The following is a 21,642-nucleotide window of genomic DNA, read 5'->3' on the forward strand; positions in this document are numbered from 1 at the left end:
TCTCCGTTTTTTTGCCAGTAAAAAGGGCATAATGACACTTTGCACTTTTTCAACTGCAGACCTCAAGTTGCTTGACAAAAGTGGCTAAGCCTGAGTAGTGCTGTTTTACAAACAAACTAGGCACTCAGATGTGAAGCAATTTTCCAGAGAGCCCCTGTAGTCTAGCTGATGAGATATAACTGTGTCTCACACACATGAAACAGAAGCTGTGACATTCCAGCTAGCAGCACTAAGGGAATACAGGAGGCATTACTGCTAGGAACTAGCTCTCTCGGAGGACTCCAATAAGCCCAGACTGGAGTGCCATTCCCTCAAGCTTCATATCCCTGGAGAGAGCTCCTTCTTCAGCTCAACCTCTCCTTACACGTAAAGATTACAAAATCCACAGCACCTCAATAGACACTACTTCCAAAGCAAAGCTTTGAGCTTCTCCTGCTGATAACAGCGCATCTTAATTAATTAGCCTCTTAGAGTTGGTATGGCAACTTCCACCTTTTCACGTTCTCTGTATGTGTGTATATATCTTCTTACGATATGTTCCATTCTATGCATCCGATGAAGTGGGCTGTAGCCCACGAAAGCTTATGCTCAAATAAATTTGTTAGTCTCCAAGGTGCCACAAGTACTCCTGTTCTTTTTTTGCAGTATACCAAGGGCTGGTCTACACACAGCGTTTGCAACGAGAGAACCGTGTTGGTTTAGAAATTAATACAGTTAAATTGGTGCAGCCCTAGTGCAGATGCAGTGATATCAGCAGTGACATTAACATATATATGATGTGTCTGCATCCACACTGGAAGGTTATTCTATTTTAACTATATCAGTTTCTAACAGGTGTCGTTAAATCGGTGCACAAAGTATAGACCAGCCCTTACTTTGTGCATTTGGCTTGTGTATAGTGTGTTTTGTTGATGGCACTTCCTATTTCATGCATTGTTATGATTACATCATTCTCAGGCAATTCTCTGGAGAGCTCACAAGCACAGTCCTCCCCAGGTTCTGCCAGTGGGTGTTTATCACTAATAGCAGCAACACTTTAATTGCAGAGGCAGCAGGCAGATATTTGCACAAAATGAAAGGGATTAGAGGGGTGACTGGGCCCAAACATTTTTGGTGTTGTTCCCACAAGACAGACAGACAACATGAAGTTTGCATGTGAAGTTGCACAGTTAGCTCTTTTTCTTAATTTTCTACCATGTTTTGCGGGATGTTCTCTCTCTCTTTGCACTAGAGGGTCTAAAATGATGTCAAATCATAGAAGAGATTGGTAAAAACCTCCCTTGCCTAAGTCTTCTGCTTACAGAAAGCTTGTGGAATGGACTCTAAATTCTAAATTCAGAAAACAGACTCGTTAGTTTAATTTTTTTGGTAGTCTGTTTCACTTTCTGGTTCTCATGCAGAAGTGCAATGTTACAATGCAAATGCTGCATAAGAATATTGAAATCCAAACAAAAACCCTGTTTATTTTTTTTAAGAAGTTATGAAAATGCTACTGATATGAAAATGTAAAAACACCCTACATTTTGCAACTAAACTGCCAGTCAGTGTCTCTTTAAATGAATTACAAATTCTCAGTACAAATTTTAAAGCTGCCCATCAGAATGTGCCTCTCTATTGGAATGATTAAATTATCCTATAATTTATTTTCTTATTGTTTTGTTTATTTAGTAAAAGCCCTCCATATGAGATAAACAAACACCTTCACTTCTAAATATTTTTTAAAGAAACCGCTATTTCAAAAATATATGGATGTTTTACTCTTTGAGCAAATCTACAACATAATTGGAAAATTCAAAGTTAATGCAAGATCAAGACAAAGATCAATAAGACAAAGACAAGATCAATAAGATTTATGATGCATTTCCTGCCTAATGGCAGCATTTTAAAATTAAAAACAATTTAAAAAATAATCAAATCAGTAATACATATCCATCTTGCTCATCAATACTTAGATATTTCAGTGGCAATTCTTTTAGGGTCCAATTCAGTTACAGAAGTCAATGGGAGATTTTCTTGTACAAAGAGTTCTGATCTGGGTCCTCAAGCTATTATTTGGAACAAATATCCTGGTGAAATGTACAGTGCTCCTCTCAATTGCCTGACAAACTGTTGAACTGATAGGCCATACTGTCAGAATATACATCACTGTAGTGACTTTAATTAGTCCCAAAAGTGGTTATTGATCTGCCATCAAGTGTTCATTGAAGAGGAAGAGCAAGGTCATAATTTCACAAATGCTGGGCTGTCATCATGACAGATACAGTGCGCTCCTGCTCTGTATTTGACAGACATCTTTAAATGCAATATCAGTCTTCCTATAAAATAAAATGAGTTTAATTCTGCCAATTTAGCAGGTGCTATAGGTGCATTACAGATGTTTTAAAATAAGGATTTCTGACCCCCAACAAAGGCTGAATAGCTAGCTCAGTGGTTTGAGCATTGGCCTGCTAAACCCCGGGTTGAGAGTTCAATCCTTGAGGGGGCCATTTGGGATCAGGGCAAAAATTGGGGATTGGTCCTGCTTTAAGCAGGGGGTTGGACTAGATGACCTCCTGAGGTCCCTTCCAACACTGGTATTCTATGATCATCTTAGAGGGAGGGATAGTGGTTTGAGCGTTGGCCTGCTAAACCCAGGGGTGTGAGTTCAATCCTTGAGGAAGCCATTTAGGGATCTGGGCAAAAATTGGGGATTGGTCCTGCTTTGAGCAGAGGGTTGGACTAGATACCTCCTGAGGTCCCTTCCAACCCTCATATTCTATTTTATGACAAAGTCAGCCTAAAAGTGGCTGGAAAGGGTTATGCTGCACCAAATTACAAGTGCTCTATTTGCAAAGAAATAGATTACTCTTGATTTTAGTGTGGAAGCCTCAGTGTCATTGATAGGAGTTCAGTATGTAGATGGAGGGCAGTATATGGCACTCACGCATCATGGTGAAGTGCATATTACAGAAAAATTGGATAATTATTTTAGTTAAATGCACAAATTCATTGTGCAGATCCATCAATAAGAAAGTAATTTGTGCTATGTAAGACAACTGGGTTTTGTGGGGACATGGCAGGAAGTTTTTTTTGTTAAAAGGCTGTTTTTCATTTCCTCTTTGCTATTATGTTATAGGATTGTTCCCATCGCTCTGCATTTTTCATAATAGTGGATTGAGGTCTGGCTCAAAAATTTAAACTTCTTTTGTTGAAAACTTCCCATCCCCCCAACTATCAGAGCTGCCCAGAGCACCAAGATATATCACGAGACGTTAACATTATCTGCTGAGAGAAGGAACAAATCTAATTTTTATAATAAAACTGCATAATTAATAGTCTTGTCCCTTGTTTATCATGAAAATGCTACTCAACTGCATCAATGGGTGGGGGAACTTGATGGGGCAAGTGGTGAAAGGAGGACACTTGCTAGAGGACAATAGGTAGCTCCTCTCCCTAGGAGCCTCTGTCACCCATTTAGCCAGCTGGGGGACGGGGGTGCTAACTGACCAGCAATCCCCAGATCTCAGGATTTAGCCCAGCGCAGGGGCTATGTGGAACCTCTTTCGGCTCCATTCTAGCAGAGAAAGGGTTACTCATCTGCTTCCAGCAGCAGCAACAGCAGTCCTCAAGTTGCAGAGGAAGGCTGGTAAGAATTCCGGGGCCTCTTTCCCCAGGGGCAGAGGGCCTACCTCTGCCTCCCTTGGCATGGGGGCTCTGCCTGCTACAGGAGGGATTCCATTACGACTCCCCCGGGAGCTCCCTAGGAGGCCGGGAGCCACATGAGTGTGGCCCTGGAACCATGTCCAGGGCTAGCCCTGGACCAAATGGCTCCCCAGCTGAAGAGCTAGCTCAGTGGTTTGAGCACTGGCCTGCTAAACCTGGGGTTGTGAGTTCAATCCTTGAGGGGGCCATTTGGGATCAGGGCAAAAATTGGGGATTGGCCCTGCTTTAAGCAGGGGTTTGGACTAGATGACCTCCTGAGGTCCCTTCCAACCCTGGTATTCTATGATCATCTTTGGCACCCCCCCCATTTGTTAAACTTTTGAATACCTTATTTTTATTGCATTACTAGCCCCTTTCATGACTTTGCTGCACGATTTGCATGCATGATTTATCCCTGTCATAAGACAATAAATGAGGCTGGTGACGGCCTTTGTTTTACACTGTGGGTGGTTTAACATCCTTTATCGTGCAGTAAATGTCCTGGAAGTGGATAATGGTGTTACTGATGCTCTCTTGCTCTCAGGATGACCAATTGCAGGAACAAACCCAGCTGGCCAGCAGGGACTTGCAGCCATTGCCCCAACAACTTGGGGATATTGGCTCATGACAGCAGTAGGATTAGTTGAAAACTTGGTTGCCCTGAGGACTCTAAGGACCTATAAGGCCAGCCGTTCAGAATTAGCGAAATTTAGGGAACAGGAAGGGCTTCATTGTGGGTGGCCTATACCCACATATCAGGGGTCACAACAAATGGTGCCTCTGCCCCACCACTGGTGGGCTCCCTTCACTATCTCTGGCCGGCTAGTGGGCCTATCCTTCTGGAGTACGTTGGTGGGTTTCCCAGACGCATGTGGGCATTTCATAGCAAGGAAACTGTTAGAAGGGTGGTCCTGGAGGGGTGAGGGCTAGAGTGACAACAGGTTACCCACTCTGTTGGAGTTTCCAAAGGCTCTGCCTGGGGCTGCAGCTGTAGGAGGCAGTCCATTTTATTTAAGGCGACATTTATTGTTGCCTTCTTTGGCACTTTGAGAGTGAGTCAGCTGACGTCTATAAGAGCTGCGGACAGGTCCCAGAGTGCGTTAAATGTAACAGATGTGCAACTCTGTGCAGGAGTGGTGTCCTTGTGCTTACAGTACTCAAAAACAGACCAGAAGGGAAGAGGGACCTATGTGGCGTTAAAGGAATGTGCAGACGAGCACTTGTTCCCCATAAAGGTGATAAGAGTCTCACTAAAATCCAGGGCCTGCAACCAGGCCTGTTGTTCTCATGTGGTGATGGCAGCTTCCTGACAAGGTATCAATTCAGCATGGTACTGAAAAACACCCTGCACTACTGTGGTCTTCACCAGGGTAAATGTAGTACTTACTTTTTCAGGATCAGTGAAATGTCAGTGGCTGCAGAGGGTTTTGGACCATGTTAGGTGCAGGCAATAGAGCACTAAAAATCAAGGGCTACAGGACTTATGTCTGCACCAAGGAAAAGATGGCAGGGAACGGCGAAACATACGTAACCCAATGTGCTTGTTTGTTTTAGAAGCTACCCAGAGTGTACGCAATGTTTGGATTTGTTGGCACCCTATATTGCACTGGGGCCATAAGACGCTGCCAGGACAGCAGACGGATCTCAGCTGGGCTTCAGTGCTGAAGCTGTTAGTATCCACAAGAGGCATGCAGTGGGATCAGGTTGTACCACTTCTGCACTCACTGACAAAAAAGGGCTAGAGCCCTTGTGGGAAAGATTAGAAAAAGTAAATAATGGGGTCACCAAGATATTCCTGGAGAAAGGGGGTTCCATGATACACCATGGGGACATCCATTACAATCGGCCAGAAGTTTTCAGGAATGATGGTGTATATCCATCAGACGGAGGTGCTGACATACGGCTACGGCATGTGCAGACATGGATTGAGAAAGTGGTGCGATACCAGGTGGCGTGGTTGGGTGGAGAGTGACCAAGCTTGTTGCTGGCACTCCCTGTGGCTGGTTTCCAGTGCAGCTAAGAGAAAGAAAGATTTCTAGAGGTAAAAGACCTGGGATTTTGGTGTTGGGCCTTGGGCTCATGTGATAGGATGAGACCTTCTGGCCTTCGTGGGCCGAGGTCCTCACCCTGCTGCACCCTCGGTCCTCTTGTGGGGGTGGGGAAGGGTGCTAGGACTCAGAAAGAACTGAGTCCTGCGGGGTAGGGCTGAAGAGAGCATACCCCGCCTTATGGGTTCTATGGTAAGTCCTGCAGCACTGGAACCAATTAAATGGCTGGTATAGGAAAGTATGGGTGATGAGTGGGTAGTGCCCCTCCCCCGTGTTAAAGTTGTGGTCTGCCACTTAATTCCATGCGTGTGTCTGTCCTCATTTTGCTGCTGTGTCCACATCAACAGGCATTTAACAGAACACCAGCTTACTGTTGCTGAAATTACTGTCTTTGATTTATTTCAAAACTGCCTCGAGTAGAGTAGTATTTCTTCCTGGAAATTGAGTGTGTGTGTGATTCATTAATCTGGCCAGCTGGCACTTCCCAAGAGAAATAAAGCAAAATCTTATACTAATTTCCCATTTTCCTTGGTCTCTCACACTTTTGTTCAGAGGACTGTTAGGAGACTGGATATTAGACATTTTCATCATCCTACTCACTTCCATACCAATCTCTGATGCAAGTCCTGGAAATATCACTGATGTTTTACTGCCATCTTGGCATTACTGACCTCGCTATCTATCAAATCTCTAGTACTATGCAATAAGTTGGACATAAACTTCTGTGTATCATCATTGTATTAGGTGGCACTCCTAATGAAAATTGAAAATTCTGTAGCAACTTCCTTTAAAATTAAATACTGGAGATTTTTAATGAATTATATAAGGCAATGAGATATACAATCGGTACAACAGCCCGTGTTATTTATTTTAATATTAAATTCATTTTATTTTGCACTATCCCCACATTTTCAGACTTCAGCATGCCACAGATTTTTGTATTGCTTACGAAAATTGTCAGGGCAGAAGGTTTTGACAGCTGAGTAGAGGATACCAACACGTATTTTTAGGATGCCTCAAAAATTCCTGGTCTTTGATATACACAGCAGATATTCACAAAAAGAAAAGGAGTACTTGTGGCACCTTAGACACTAACCAATTTATTTGAGCATTAGTCTCTAAGGTGCCACAAGTACTCCTTTTCTTTTTGCGAATACAGACTAACACGGCTGCTACTCTGAAACCTGTCATACAGCACATATTGTCCGTCATTACTATCACTTAACTTCTGCAAAATGATTTGACTGGAGTGGAGAAACACCAAAAGGATCATTCTAAATCTAGGTTTAAATACAGTTTACTTACCACTTACTGCAGTCCCTCTGAATCTATTAAAACTGTATATGGCCAAGGCTGGATTAAGGCAATCCAAGGCCCTAGGCTCATGGCCAGATTCCTGGGGTCAAGTTTCTCAGTTGGAGCAGCAAATGCCCATTGAGGTACATGAAGCAATTAACACCTCTTAAAGCTATTGTTTCAGGCTGTTTGCAGACACAGGCAGACATCACTGCATAAATTACACTCTGGCGATCTTTTCAAGATTGTCTCCTCTACCATAAGGTCTAGAGGGACTTACTGTGTTTAAATGAAAGCGGATACTCTGATTTATTTATTTATTTGGTGTATGCAATCCAAGCCAAGCCACAGCGTTCTTATCAACGATATTTAATGCACGAAGACCTCCAGAAAGTTGAGTCATTTTGCAGTCCTCAACAATGTGTGTCAGGGTTTGTGGCTACCCACATTGACATACTGGACTGTCTCTAAAATGCCACTGAAATTCCACTGCAGCGCAAATTCCGTGTCTGGTACAAAACTGATTCAGAAGGCTCTGTTGCCTTTGCAGAAAATCAAACCTGGGTTGACGCTGAGTTGGGTCAGAGATAAGAGAATTATTTCTCACTTTCTCTGTGGACCATGAAGAAGAAGAATCATAGAAGATTAGGGTTGGAAGAGACCTCAGGAGGTCATCTAGTCCAACCCCCTGCTCAAAGCAGGACCAACCCCAACTAAATCATCTCAGCCAGGGCTTTGTCAAACCAGGCCTTAAAAACCTCTAAGGATGGAGATTCCACCACCTGAAGCTCACCACATGTTCTCTACCATAAACCACCACAGTTAGTACACTGCCTGTGTCTATGCATAGTTGGCACCTTGTGTTGGCACTTCGCGTACTCACAAGGGTGCTTGTTTTGATGCACAGTGAGGTGCACCGTAGGTAGGTATTGCAGTGTACAACTCACTACCATCCACTGTCTTTTCAGAAGTTTTTGGCAATGCATGGTGGGGCAGAAACAAGTCTTAGAGGGATGACCGGGATTGCAGAGTCATGTTTCCATCATGCAACTTTCTCCATCTCATACTGTCATCTCTATCCCATAATTTTCATGCCTATTTTTAAAATCTCACAAACCCCTGTGGGACTTGTCGCTGTCCACTATCTCTGACAGAAGCATCAAGCCTGCATAGCCCTGCACTGTTGTCATGAGCATTGCAAGCATAGGATGTACAATCATCCAGTATTTGCAGAGCTGCAAGAAGAGCCAAGGGGAACATGATGATTTCCTGGAGATCAGAATGCTGTGTCAACACAGGTAATGTAGTGTCTACATTTGCGCTGCGTCGACCTCAGTATATCATCCATGGTTCAACGCCACTCGGGGAGATGGTGTTTGCATAATGGTTAGCTTACATAGGTGGGAGACAAAGTTAAGTGTAGACACATGAATAACTAGGTTGATGCATGGTGGCTTATGTCAAACTAACTTTGTAGTGTGTATATTTTATATATATATATATATATATATATATATATATATATATATATATATATATATACATACACACACACACACACACACAAACACAGAGAAAACATGAAAAAATCGGTGTTGCCATACCAACTATAACAAGAGTAATCAGTTAAGGTCAGCTATTATCAGCAGGAGAAAAAAAACTTTTTGTAGTGATAATCAGGATGGCCGATTTCCAACAGTTGACAAGAAGGTGTGAGTAACAGCAGGGGGAAAAAATAAGCATGTGGAAATAGTTTTACTTTGTGTAATGACCCATCCACTCCCAGTCTTTATTCAAGCCTAATTTAATGGTGTCCAGTTTGCAAATTAATTCCAATTCAGCAGTTTCTCGTTGGAGTCTGTTTGTGAAGTTTTTTTGTTGTAGTATTGCGACTTTTAGGTCTGTAAGCAAGTGACCAGGGAGATTGAAGTGTTCTCCGACTGTTTTTTTAATGTTATAATTCTTGACATCTGATTTGTGTCCATTTACTCTTTTACGTAGAGACTGTCCGGTTTGGCCAATGTACATGGCAGAGGGGCATTGCTGGCACATGATGGCATATATCACATTGGTAGATGTGCAGGTGAAAGAGCTTCAGGCTGGGGGGCTGTCTGTCAAGCGTTCTTACAACTACAATACCCACTTGCGGAAGTGAAGAAACAGATTGACAGAGTCAGAAGAGTACCCAGAAGTCACGTACTACAGGACAGGCCCAACAAAGAAAGTAACCGAAAGCCACTAGCCGTCACCTTCAGCCCCCAACTAAAACCTCTCCAGCACATCATCAAGGATCTACAACCTATCCTAAAGGATGATCCCTCACTCTCACAGATCATGGGAGACAGGCCAGTCCTCTCTTACAGACAGCTCCCCAGCCTGAAGCAAATACTCACCAGCAACTACACACCACACAACAAAAACACTAGCCCAGGAACCTATCCTTGCAACAAAGCCCATTGCCAACTGTGTCCACATATCTATTCAAGGGACACCATCATAGGACCTAATCACATCAGCCACACTATCAGAGGCTCATTCACCTGCACATCTACCAATGTGATATATGCCATCATGTGCCAGCAATGCCCCTCTGCCATGTACATTGGCCAAACCGGACAGTCACTACGTAAAAGAGTAAATGGACACAAATCAGATGTCAAGAATTATAACATTAAAAAACCAGTCGGAGAACACTTCAATCTCCCTGGTCACTCGCTTACAGACCTAAAAGTCGCAATACTACAACAAAAAAACTTCACAAACAGACTCCAACGAGAAACTGCTGAATTGGAATTAATTTGCAAACTGGACACCATTAAATTAGGCCTGAATAAAGACTGGGAGTGGATGGGTCATTACACAAAATAAAACTATTTCCACATGCTTATTTTTTCCCCCTGCTGTTACTCACACCTTCTTGTCAACTGTTGGAAATCGGCCATCCTGATTATCACTACAAAAAGTTTTTTTTCTCCTGCTGATAATAGCTGACCTTAACTGATTACTCTTGTTATAGTTGGTATGGCAACACCCATATTTTCACGTTTTCTGTGTGTATATCTATATCTATCTACTTACTGTATTTTCCACTCCATGCATCTGATGAAGTGGGTTTTAGCCCACGAAAGCTTATGCTCAAATAAATTTGTTAGTCTCTAATGTGCCACAAGGACTCCTCGTTCACCTTGACACAAGTGTCTTCATTTTGGTGAACCTGGGCAGATCCTGAAAAGTCTGGTCTGGGAGTTATGAGTGTGTACCTCTGTGGATTGTGGATGCTGGATTGTCTGCAGCCTTTTGATGAAGCATGGGCAGAGATAGTGGGAAATGACAGATTCCAAGATTTTTTGTGTTTTCACCTGCCTGGAAGTGTTTTGTTTTATTTTTTTAAAGCTCTAGCCTTTTCTGTTGCAAAGAGGCTCTACAGTAGAAACTGATGTTCTGTTGCCTCATTAACCCAACCTTGCAGAAAGAGAAGGTTAAGGGGTGACTTGATTACAGTCTAAGTACCTACACAGGGAACAAATATTTAATAATGGACTCTTCAGTCTAACAGACAAAGGTATAACACAATCCAATGGCTGGAAGCTGAAGCTAGATACTTTCAGACAGGAAAGAAGGTGTACTTTTTTTTTTTTTTTTTTAAAACAGTGAGGGTAATTAACCACTGGAACAATTCACTAAGGGTTGCGGTGGATTCTCCATTCCTAACTATTTTTAAATCCAGATTGGATGTTTTTCTAAAAACTATGCTCTAGCAATTATTTTGGGAAAGTCCTATGGCCTGACGCCAGATTAGATGACCACAGTGGTCCCTTCTGGACTGGGAATCTATGAAAACTGGTCTCTCCAAGCAAACAAACAGCAGCAAAAGTTGGAAACATATTTGGTCCTCATCTAACACACACACACACACACACACACACCCCTTAATGAGGGCAATCCTTCAGGTCCCAGTGCAGCATGCACAATCTATAGAGGTACACACTGACACCATCCAGGCCTGTCTCAGGCCCCAGAATTTACTTTTGCAGAACACATTATATCCCCCTTTCTAGTCTCATCAGCAGTGACAGATCTGATATTTAGCTCCAACAGTTTATACACTTGTGAAGAAACTCAGAGTGCTAATTACTAATCTACATTGATTTAGGGAGCAGTAGAAACTGGAGCAAGAGAAAGGGGTGAAGCAGCTGGGGTGGGGTGCTGGAAACATGAAAACACTGATTGACTGGCACATTAAAAGGAAAGTACATACATTATTAAAAATAGTTGTCACTTTTAATGTACTGAATTTGCAATACTTCACCATGAAGTTTAAATATTTGATTATTTTCTGCAGAATGTTTTGAATAATAATATAAGAACAAGTGCAGAAACCAGTGAGAATTTTACTGAAATAAATTAAAATACATAGACTATTTGTCTTGAAATAATACACAGATGTATGCACTAAACATTTCAGTATCATGTACGAGGTACAAGAATATTTCACACAATGGGCCAGATGGCTCCTCCCACAGAAGAAGCCACAAGTAGGGGCTTATGGGAGAGGAAAACTGATGTTTCTCTTGTGGGATTTTCCACAGATCATTCCTCCGGGGAAGCCCTTCTTGCCCACTGGGGGGAAAAAAAGGGGGCTCAGCACTCAGAATCTATGCTTCCCCAAAATCAACATGGTTCTTTGGCTATCCACTGGAAGCCAGGATCATCTGTTCCTGCTGTTTATTACCTCAATCCTGTTTATGACATCATAACACTAATTATGTTACAAATAGAGAGTGACTATGAAAACAACAGGAACAGATGAAATCCTAAGCAACAAGAATCCTGTTTTCATAGAGAAGTCCATACTAATGAAAACAGGGAAAGAGACAGAGAAAGTATAAATCAACATAATGGTCTCTAAAAGATTGTTTTCCATAAAGTGTCAGTAGGTTTTTAGTATTCCAGAGTGTGCCTGAATTTTGGAGATATTTCATCTCATTTACATGTTTTTCAATTCTAAGCTTTGTCATACTGAACACGAAGCAATATTACTTTGTAGCCTTCTCAAAGGTCAGAGTTTGGGGTTTCATTATAGGCTTATACTTTCAAATTCTTAAAATGCCTTTGAGCAAAAAAGAGCTATTTTTCAAAATTATAAGCCTTTTCTATACTCGACAGGAGGTGACAAATAGCTTGAATTCTTTTGTGACCTCTCTTCCATTTTTCCTCTTGGGCTAGTTTCTTCTTTCTCAATCTACAACATTGTCTATTGACTTTAAGGAACAAATACAAAGACCACTGAAATATTCCCATTGACTACAGCAGGCTTTAGATTAGGTCTTCTGAGAGCCATCCTTGAACAGGCTCAAAATGACTTCCCTGGGTAGACGTGCAAGACTGGATTTCCAATGAACGGTTTTGAAATTGTCTTTTGTTTCTGGCTCCCTCACTAATACAAAAAGCTTAGAGCATCTGTTATAGCACTATTTCCAAAACTACTCCTGCACCACTTACTTAGCAATCTGCACATGAGATCAAGCCTAAGTTTTAAAAGGTTCCATTTATAAATTTTTGAACAAAAATCAGCAGGGATGCCCATAGAGAAGCCCCAGTCAACACAATCCATTTATCAAAAAGTTCTGAATGTCCCACAAAACCTTGGGATAAATGAGGTTGTACAGTATAAAGAGTTTGGGCATTCTGGAAGTATGAAGGGCCAGGCTTGCCTGAACTGCTAAAATGTTTGGAGTGGATAGTACGGTCTCGTGTCATTCAAAAGATAACTCCTTTGGATGTGGAATAATAGTTTGCTTCCAGCCAATGATCTTAAAGTAACCAGGTAGAGTATTAAAGTTCTCTAACACGTAACTTGCTGTTAAAAAGTTCTTTAAGGCTTGCTAGAATGATTATATTAATTATTATTATTTGTATCATCATAGCACCAGGGAACCAGTCATGGGCCAGGACCCCATTGTGCTAGGCGCTGTACAAACACAGAACAAAAAGACAGTTGTTGCATCAGTGATCTTACAATCTAAGTATAAAATAAGAGACAACAGATGGAAACAGACAGATGGGGGAATGCAAGGAAACAATGAGACATTATTGTCTAAATAGACAAGACAGATGTAGGGTGGGGAAAGGGTTAGAACACACAAGCAGAGTCAACAGTGTGATAGCAGCAAACATCATGTTAGTGCCATGATTTCGATTAGTTTTGTTTTGGGTGGGTTTACTTAGAAGGGGTCAGCTAAATGGAAAGAAAAGACAAGGCAGGGGATGCAGGTGACAGGGGAAGTGGGTCAGGAGTGGAGTGAAGCTGATGTGAGGAGACTGAGGAGAGAGGGGAAGGGTTGGAGTAAACAACCAATCACTGTGGGACAGAGAAGGTTTGCCTGGAATGTCTAAAGGATGAAAAGTCCCTGCTTTGGCTCCATCTGGTCCTACAAGCTCAAGTCTCTGTTAAGGGTTAGGTCCTGCAGATGGACACACCTGGGCAGATACCTGAGGCCACGTGGAACCCGACTGAAATCAGTGGGGCTCTGCACAGATACAGGGATGTGCCCAAGCATATCTATTTACAGGATATGGTCCTTACTGAGAAACTCAACCAGTAGAAATCCTAAAACATAATTTATTTACAATGACCACACCTGCTCCTCAAAGAGGCAGTTACTTGATATTACAGCTAATAACTAGCTCACTCTTTTTCTCTCTGATGGTCTTTAATCCATCTTTGAGCACAGCAGCTTTTTAAACCTGGAAAGTCATGTAATTTTAATGACCCTTTCTTATAAAATAATAAATTATGCTACAGGTTATAAATCCTTCCTCATACACCATTTTCAGTGGATTAAAAACTTGAATCCTTCTTCTTACTCAGGGAATTCAGAGATGCATGGGGGTACCTGAATGCCAGTCAGCATTCAAAGATTTTAATTTTAACAACTGCATGAGTGGAAACTGATCATTCCATTAAAAAAAATGCAAGGAAGAGAACAAACCAAAGGAGAGAGAGATCAATACCAGTCCACCTTTCACTTAACTGAACCAAATTCAACTGCTTCCCTTCACTTTTTTCACACTGAAAAGGTTGCAATAATTTTATGGTTTTTGTTTATTGCTCATGACTAGAGCCAAATTTTAGTCACGTGTATTTTTAGTAAGAGTCATGGACAGGTCACAGGCAGTAAAAAAAAAATTCATGGTCTGTGACCTGTCTATGACTTGAACTATATATCTCTGACTAAATCCTGGGGTGGGGGCAGCCTGGATGCTCAGGGGGGTTCCTAGGGTGGGGTGCGGTGGGGGGGTTGGCAGGCTCCCTACTTGGCTCTGCGCCTCCCTGGAAGTGGCGACATCCCCTGAGCTCAGCTCCAAGGTAGAGGCATGACAGACTGCTCTGCACCTAGCCTTTGCCCCAAGCGCCAGTTCCGCAGCCAATGGGAACTGCGGCCAATGGGAGCTCTGGGGGCGGAGTGATGTTGTCGCTTCCGGGGAGGCCCCCCCCCAAGGTAAGAGCCGCCCAGAGCCCGCCTCACCCCATCCTGTGCCCCAACCCCCTGCCTCCTCCCACACTTAACTCCTGCTGAATATATAAAAAAACCTGCATTCAAGTCACTCAGTCCTACTTTAGCTAATCGTTCAGACAAACAAATTTGGTTACGATTTGCAGGAGATAATGCTTCTTATTTACAATGTCATCTGAAAGTGAGAACAGGCGTTCACATGGCACTGTTGTAGCCAGCGTCACAAGATATTTATGTGACAGATACCATAATGATTCGCATGTCCCTTCATGCTTCAACCACCATTCCAGAGGACATGTGTCCATGGTGACGACGGGTTCTGCTCGATAATGATCCAAAGCAGAGTGGAATGATGCATATTCATTTTCATTGTCTGAGTCAGATGTCACCAGCAGAAGGCTGATTTTCTTTTTTGGTGGTTCGGGTTCTGTAGTTTCCGCATCGGAGTGTTCTCTTTTAAGACTTCTGAAAGCATGCTCCACATCTCATCCCTCTTAGATTTTGAGCGGCACTTCAGATTCTTAAACCTTGAGTCGAGTGCTGTAGCTATTTTTAGAAATCTCACATTGGTACCTTCTTTGCATTCTGTCAAATCTGCTGTGAAAGTGTTCTTGAAATGAACATGTGCTGGGTCATCATCCGAGACTGCTATAACATGAAATATATGGCAGAATGCGGGTAAAAGAGAACAGGAGACATACAATTCTCCCCCAAGGAGTTCAGTCACAAATTTAATTAACGCATTCTTTTTTAACAAGTGTCATCAGCATGGAAGCATGTCCTCTGGAATGGTGGCCGAAGCACGAAGGAGCATACGAATGTTTAATATAATCTGGCATGTAAATATCTTGCAATGCCAGCTACAAAAGTGCCATGTGAACGCCTGTTCTCACTTTCAATTGTCACTGTAAATAAGAAGCAGGCAGCATTATCTCCCGTAAATGTAAACAAACTTGTTTGTCTTAGTAATTGGCTGAACAAGAAGTAGGACTGAGTGGACTTGTAGATTCTGAAGTTTTCCATTGTTTTATTTTTGAATGCAGTTATGTAACAAAAAAAATCTACATTTGTAAGTTAAACTTTCATGATAAAGAGATTGCACTGTAGTACTTGTGTTAGGTGAACTGAAAAATACTATTTCTTTTGTTTTTTACAGTGCAAATATTTGTAATCAAAAAGAAAGTGAGCACTCCACAGTTTATATTTTGTGTTATAATTGAAATCAATATATTTGAAAATGTAAAAAATGTTAAAATATTTAAATAAATGGTATTCTATTATTTAATATTGCACGATTAATTGTGATTAATTTTTTAATTGATTAATTTTTAATTGCTTGACAGCCCTACTTAAAACAAAACTCACACTTAAATATTAATACTGTGACAGAATTCAATATTCATTAGAAGCCATGGCATAGTGGTATGACTTCAATGGGACTACTTGATGCTTACAATGTAAGTGTTTCCAGGATCAATTCTTACAAAAATTATGAATGATTGGGAAATGTTATAATGAGCATGCAAGACAGAACATTTCAGCTGATAAATAAGGTGTGCACTGCACTAAGCATGTTTACCTACTTCAGGAAATGTATAAAGTTCAGCGAAACATTGAGAGGAAAAACAACTGGTTGGACTTTGCCAAGACAAAAATACTGTGGTATTTCTATTGGTGCAAGTTGCCATAAGGGGTGCTGGAACAATTTTTATAGTGGGGGTGCTGCTGATGGAAACCATATATTTATTGTCTGTTATTACTACTTCAAGCCAAGGGGTGCAGCACCACCCCTAATTTCAGCACCAATGGTTGTCATCTAAAGGGATACTTACAGTGTGCAGAAATCAATTTGTACAAAACAGTTCTTGCAACAGAAGCTAACTAAATGTGCTTACCGTATAAAGCTCATTTAGAACTTTCATTAAATCTTCATGAAGCTGGAATGCAATCTCTTTGCTCTGTAATTAAAAAGAAATTATTACGAAGAGGCACTTAAATCTCCACAGAAATTTGCATTCATCATTCATTCATATTTGAAAGCTAGCACAATAAAGACTGTGAAGATGGCATTTTGACAGAATTCCAGTACACTAAAAATTAATGATTCAATGATATAGAGACAGACAACAGCTGGAGAGAAATTTTCTAATAGGAGATCCAGAAGTGATTTAAGAGTGCGATTCCCATGAAGTATCAGGAAATTAGGTGCCAACACAAAGGCTAAAGTTTAGGATTAATGTTATATGGCTTTTTAAAAACTGTATACTGTTTTACAACTGTTGCGATACACATACATAATAAACCACTTGTAACATAACATTCTAGGATATCCTATCCATTTCTATCATGAGTGTAGCCTTTGTTTCTCAGTACATACAACTATACTTTTATGTAAATATTTATGCAAGCAGTAATTGTAGTTCCTCTTTGAAACAGATAAACAACTGCATAATTTTTCATGGAACAGAGAGCTGAAACAGCTTTGTTTAACTTTTCTGCACTGAGTCTTTGCTTTCATTATGACCCATAGAGAAGAAATACTTGGCACTGGTTAGTGAAGAAAGCAAATATGTCAAAACAGGAGAGTTTAATTGGAGCCTCATTCAAATAGATTCCTTTGTTTTTTGTCCATGTAACAGTTCAGTCAGATGAAAATGGTGGCAACTGTGCAAGAGTTGCAGGCAATTGTACAGCAGTCTTTGGAAAGCAATTATGTAAAAGATTAATAGACTCTGGCAAACTGCCTATTTAATATTTTTCCTTTAGTGCCTATCATCATAGCATCTAGCTAAACTACAGTGTGGGATCTCAACACATTTTTGCTTTTTGTGAGTAAACTGATAACCACCACTTAGCCTAAAAATCAAATGAAAACCAATCTCATGATAGACTGAGATTTTTAGCTGTGGAAAGCATTATATGCTTATATATTAGATGAAGAAAAATCATCTGTGGCATAGCAACTCGCATCTTAGCGACTTACATACTTAGACATCAGTGAAACACCTGTAGGAATAACTGTACTTAAACACACATTTTATACTACGCCCAAATTCCCCAAAGAGCCAGAGGATACATGCCATCAAGTACACTTTCCAAGAAAATTAAACAAAATTTCTGGAACAGACATTTTTCATTTGCTTCCCCTCCCCCCGCTGTCCCTATGTTTTAAAGCTATGCCACACCTACACCATCAGTTTTCAATTTTTATTAGAAGCCTTAAAGGCAAGATGATTTTTGATCATTTTCTGAGAGCCTGGAAGACGGAAAAGGGTTAGCAAGATTCATGTTGTGTAACAGACAATCAGCTTTGGTAACTGAGTCGTAACAGAATCCAGTTCCACATCAAGACAGCAGTTTTGAAGCTCTGTTATACAGATACCCCACACAATCTTTCCCATTCTTTATGCTTTTGAAAGTTTGGAATATTTTAATGCTGAATCTCTCCTTCAAGTAGGTTCTGCCATTTGAAAGTCTAGCAAACAAGGCTTATTACTTCAATGTCTTTGCAAAATCCAGACTAATGCATTTTATGTTATGATAACAAAAGAGTAAGTACTGCAAGCTACATAGTTTATAGTACACCATGTAAAGATACATGATGTATTGCAACATATTGCAAATCATTGGTCTGAAACACAGTAAAAGCATCCTAAAAAATTCTAAACTACTTTCATTGCTTTATTTGGCACATTACCTCTAAAAGTTAACAATCCTGCTTTATGGTAGCCCAGAATGACTCTGCTGCAGCTTGCCGATCACTTCACAGAACTCAGACCTGTTTTCCTTCAGGTAATCTTTTATATGGAACTAAATATGATCAGCCTGTGTTAAAAATATTTTTGCAGACCAAGATATATAAACAACATGGTAGTAACAAGACTATACACCAGGACTTGAGGTTGGAAATAAATCCATGGAGAAACCCTGAGGCGAGATCAGTCCCAAACCCCAACTCAATACATCCATATTTTTCAGCCAGCATTATCACAGAATCATGGAATATCAGGGTTGGAAGGGACCTCAGAAGGTCATCTAGTCCAACCCCCTGCTCAAAGCAGGACCAATCCCCAGCTAAATCATCCCAGTCAGGGCTTTGTCAAGCCTGATCTTAAAAACCTCAAAGGAAGGAGATTTCACCACCTCCCCAGGTAACGCATTCCAGTGCTTCACCACCCTCCCAGTGAAAAAGTTTTTCCTAATATCCAACCTAAACCTCCCCCACTGCAACTTGAGACTATTACTCCTCGTTCTGTCATCTGCTACCACTGAGAACAGTCTAGATCCTTCCTCTTTGGAACCCCCCTTTCTGGTAGTTGAAAGCAGCTATCAAATCCCCCCTCATTGTTCTCTTCCGCAGACTAAACAATCCCAGTTCCCTCAGCCTTTCCTCATAAGTCATGTGTTCCAGTCCCCTAATCATTTTTGTTGCCCTCCGCTGGATGCTTTCCAATTTTTTTTCACATCCTACATTTTACTGCCTGAATACCGAACTTGACAAATCAAAACCCAAAGAGAGTAATGTTGATTCTAAAGCAGTGTTTCCTAATCTGGCAGGCAAGTGCCCAGACTAGTTTCAGGTGTGTGTTGAAGGGGGAGCAAAGGGAAGGCAACCCAATACGATGTGCCCACTGCAAATACTGTTACAGTTAAAGTATCTGGTACCTCTTTGAAAACCATGTGCCTTTCCTACTGCTCCTCTGTTGGGCCTTAAATCAACTAGCCATGGGATATGTTCCTGTGTCAGGAAGCAGCTCCCTGGCTCAAACTTCTCCCCAGCTTCTGCAGTTCTCAGCACAGCCACAAATTCACATGTAGCTCAGCTTTATAGAACCACCAATGATCATCCCCGGCATGCCCCTCTCTTCTCTCCCAAGCAGCACAAAGATTTTGGATGAATGGGGCTCAGGGGTGGGTAGAGGAAAGTCCACTGGAGAGAAGGAGCTTTAAAAGTAGAAAGCTAAAATTATAAAATAGAAAGTAAAAAAGAGAAACAAAACAAAGAACACCAAGATGAGCAGGAAAAGAACAGACTGAAGACAGCAGAGACAGAGAATGGCCAGAAAAAAGGACAGAGTAGCAATTGTGCAGGGTCATGGATAGAGGGGATACAGAATATGGCACCCATTCCACCAGTTCCTCACAAGAGAGACCCCAGCAGACAGAGGTTGGGAACTGCAGAGTGAACCTTGTAATGGAGCTGATGTGCAGTTTATTTCTGACTTAGCCATTGTAATTGTGTGTGTGTGGGGGGGGGGGGGGGGAAGAGGGGATAAATAAGTGAAGGGATTTTGTTAACCCCCAGTTCCTAGCAGTCCAATGGACTAACTCTCAAGAACGAATGCATTTTGCATTAGTATTTAACATCAGGAAAAAATGGCTCAAGGGGCTAGTAACAAGGCTTTTAGTGTGTAATATATAGTGTGTATGCCTCAGATGTGCAGTGCTTTTCTTTTCAGTTATTAACAGCTCCCTCCTCATTTTCAGTCATGCTACTTATTCTCCTCTCCTGCAGTACTTTAGTATGCTTGAATGTTACCTTCCTCTGGGAGTTTATCCTCAGCAAAGCCAAATTATAGCATGCAAGATATAGCACACCTTTTCCTGGAGCTAAGTCAGTATCTCTTACCAGTCTCTCAAGATCCTAAAAACAAGCTTTGAGAAGCCTTGGTCTTCACTCTAACCTCAAGAAATTTACTGAGGTGTAACCCTCATTCAGCTTAAAATTTTTGAGATAACACAGATCCAACAACTGTAGAGAAAAGCAAAGACCACAGGCCTTAATACAACCTCATAAGAATGGATTAATAGTGATCTTCTTGTGTTAAACTATAAACACAACTTCTACTAAACCAATTACAGTAATTCCTAATCCTGTTTCAAAGTATATCGATTGTCTTCAAATGGTGTTAATCAATATCACAATAAATGTAAAAAAACCCTACATATTTATTGTTCCTAAATTTATTTGGTACAGTAAATATCAGTGTATCCAGAAACCGTACAAATTAGTGACCTGCACCTGTAAGTCAATGGGACGACTCTCATGCTTATAGTTAAACACAGGTATAAACATATGCAAGAGTGGGGCCGAATATAAAACCTATTTTGTACTCCTTGACATTGGGGAGGTGGGAATTGTTTTTGGGGAAACAAAGTCTCACACCTAATGTTTAAAACTGCAAGAGAGAAAAAAGATGATTGCCAACAAATTATAAAATCTAAACAATACACGCTTTGCTCTCTCTAATGACACTTTAAACACTAACCAGCACTGGCATATATGCATAATGGTAGCATATCAAGATTTCATTAGATTTATTGTTTACTTTTCATTACCTAACATTTTACTACACACTAATGGCCTGCTCCCACTGACTCAGCACACGTATTCCCATCAGTTTCAATTGGAGCAGCACTGAGCCCAAAATTATTATTTGACTGGTTTTCATTTAAATTTTATAGTTAATTATGCTGAATTTTTCCTGAAATGCTGTTAACACCTATGTGTGGGACATGTTATTTTACCATCAGTTACAGCATTCAGTGACACTATTCATGGAATATTTCTCTTAAATGAGTCGGCTTGTTATGCTCAGAAAAGATCATATATAAGCCGTTGTAAAAAATACAGCTTTCACCAGCTGTAGTGACTCTCTATAGACAGATAGCTAAACCAAAGTAAAATTGGCCCAGATCTACCAGTTTGCAGTGATTAATTGTTTATCTAGCCTTTAACTGTTAAATGTAATTCCTTTAAATCTTAATGAGAAGAAAATGATGCAGAGATTCTCTATGTGTTTTTATAATTTTCAACTACAGCAGGTAGGTAGTCATAATTCCAGTTAATTACAAGATTATGGAACTTAAATATTTATTGTGCTTGGCTTCCCCAACCTCTTTTACTGTAAATATTGGAGATATGTTCATCTCAGCTCGTTATGATTTCTGCCCAAAGAAATAAAGTTTTTATAAACTATAAATACACAACTCTAGTTAAGAATTTTGTGTATATGTATTAATACAGTTGTTTATTGACACAGCAGCAGCTAGTATCGTATAAATGTTCTGCGAGATACTCTTCACATCTGTTGGTTTTT

The 21,642-nt window shown here is 40.8% G+C and overlaps 1 protein-coding gene across 2 annotated transcripts in view; it reads right to left on the reverse strand.

Moving 5' to 3' along the window:
* SRGAP1 (SLIT-ROBO Rho GTPase activating protein 1) overlaps positions 1–21,642 on the reverse strand; it is a 233,063-nt gene that overhangs the window by 77,020 nt on the left and 134,401 nt on the right. For both annotated transcript variants that reach the window (XM_048835915.2, XM_048835914.2), the window contains exon 4: positions 16,438–16,500. In XM_048835915.2, the coding sequence (XP_048691872.2) occupies positions 16,438–16,500 (63 nt within the window). The remainder of the gene's footprint in view (positions 1–16,437; positions 16,501–21,642) is intronic.

The sequence above is a fragment of the Caretta caretta genome, chromosome 1 (genome assembly GCF_965140235.1).
Source record: "Caretta caretta isolate rCarCar2 chromosome 1, rCarCar1.hap1, whole genome shotgun sequence".
Lineage (NCBI taxonomy): Eukaryota > Metazoa > Chordata > Testudines > Cheloniidae > Caretta > Caretta caretta.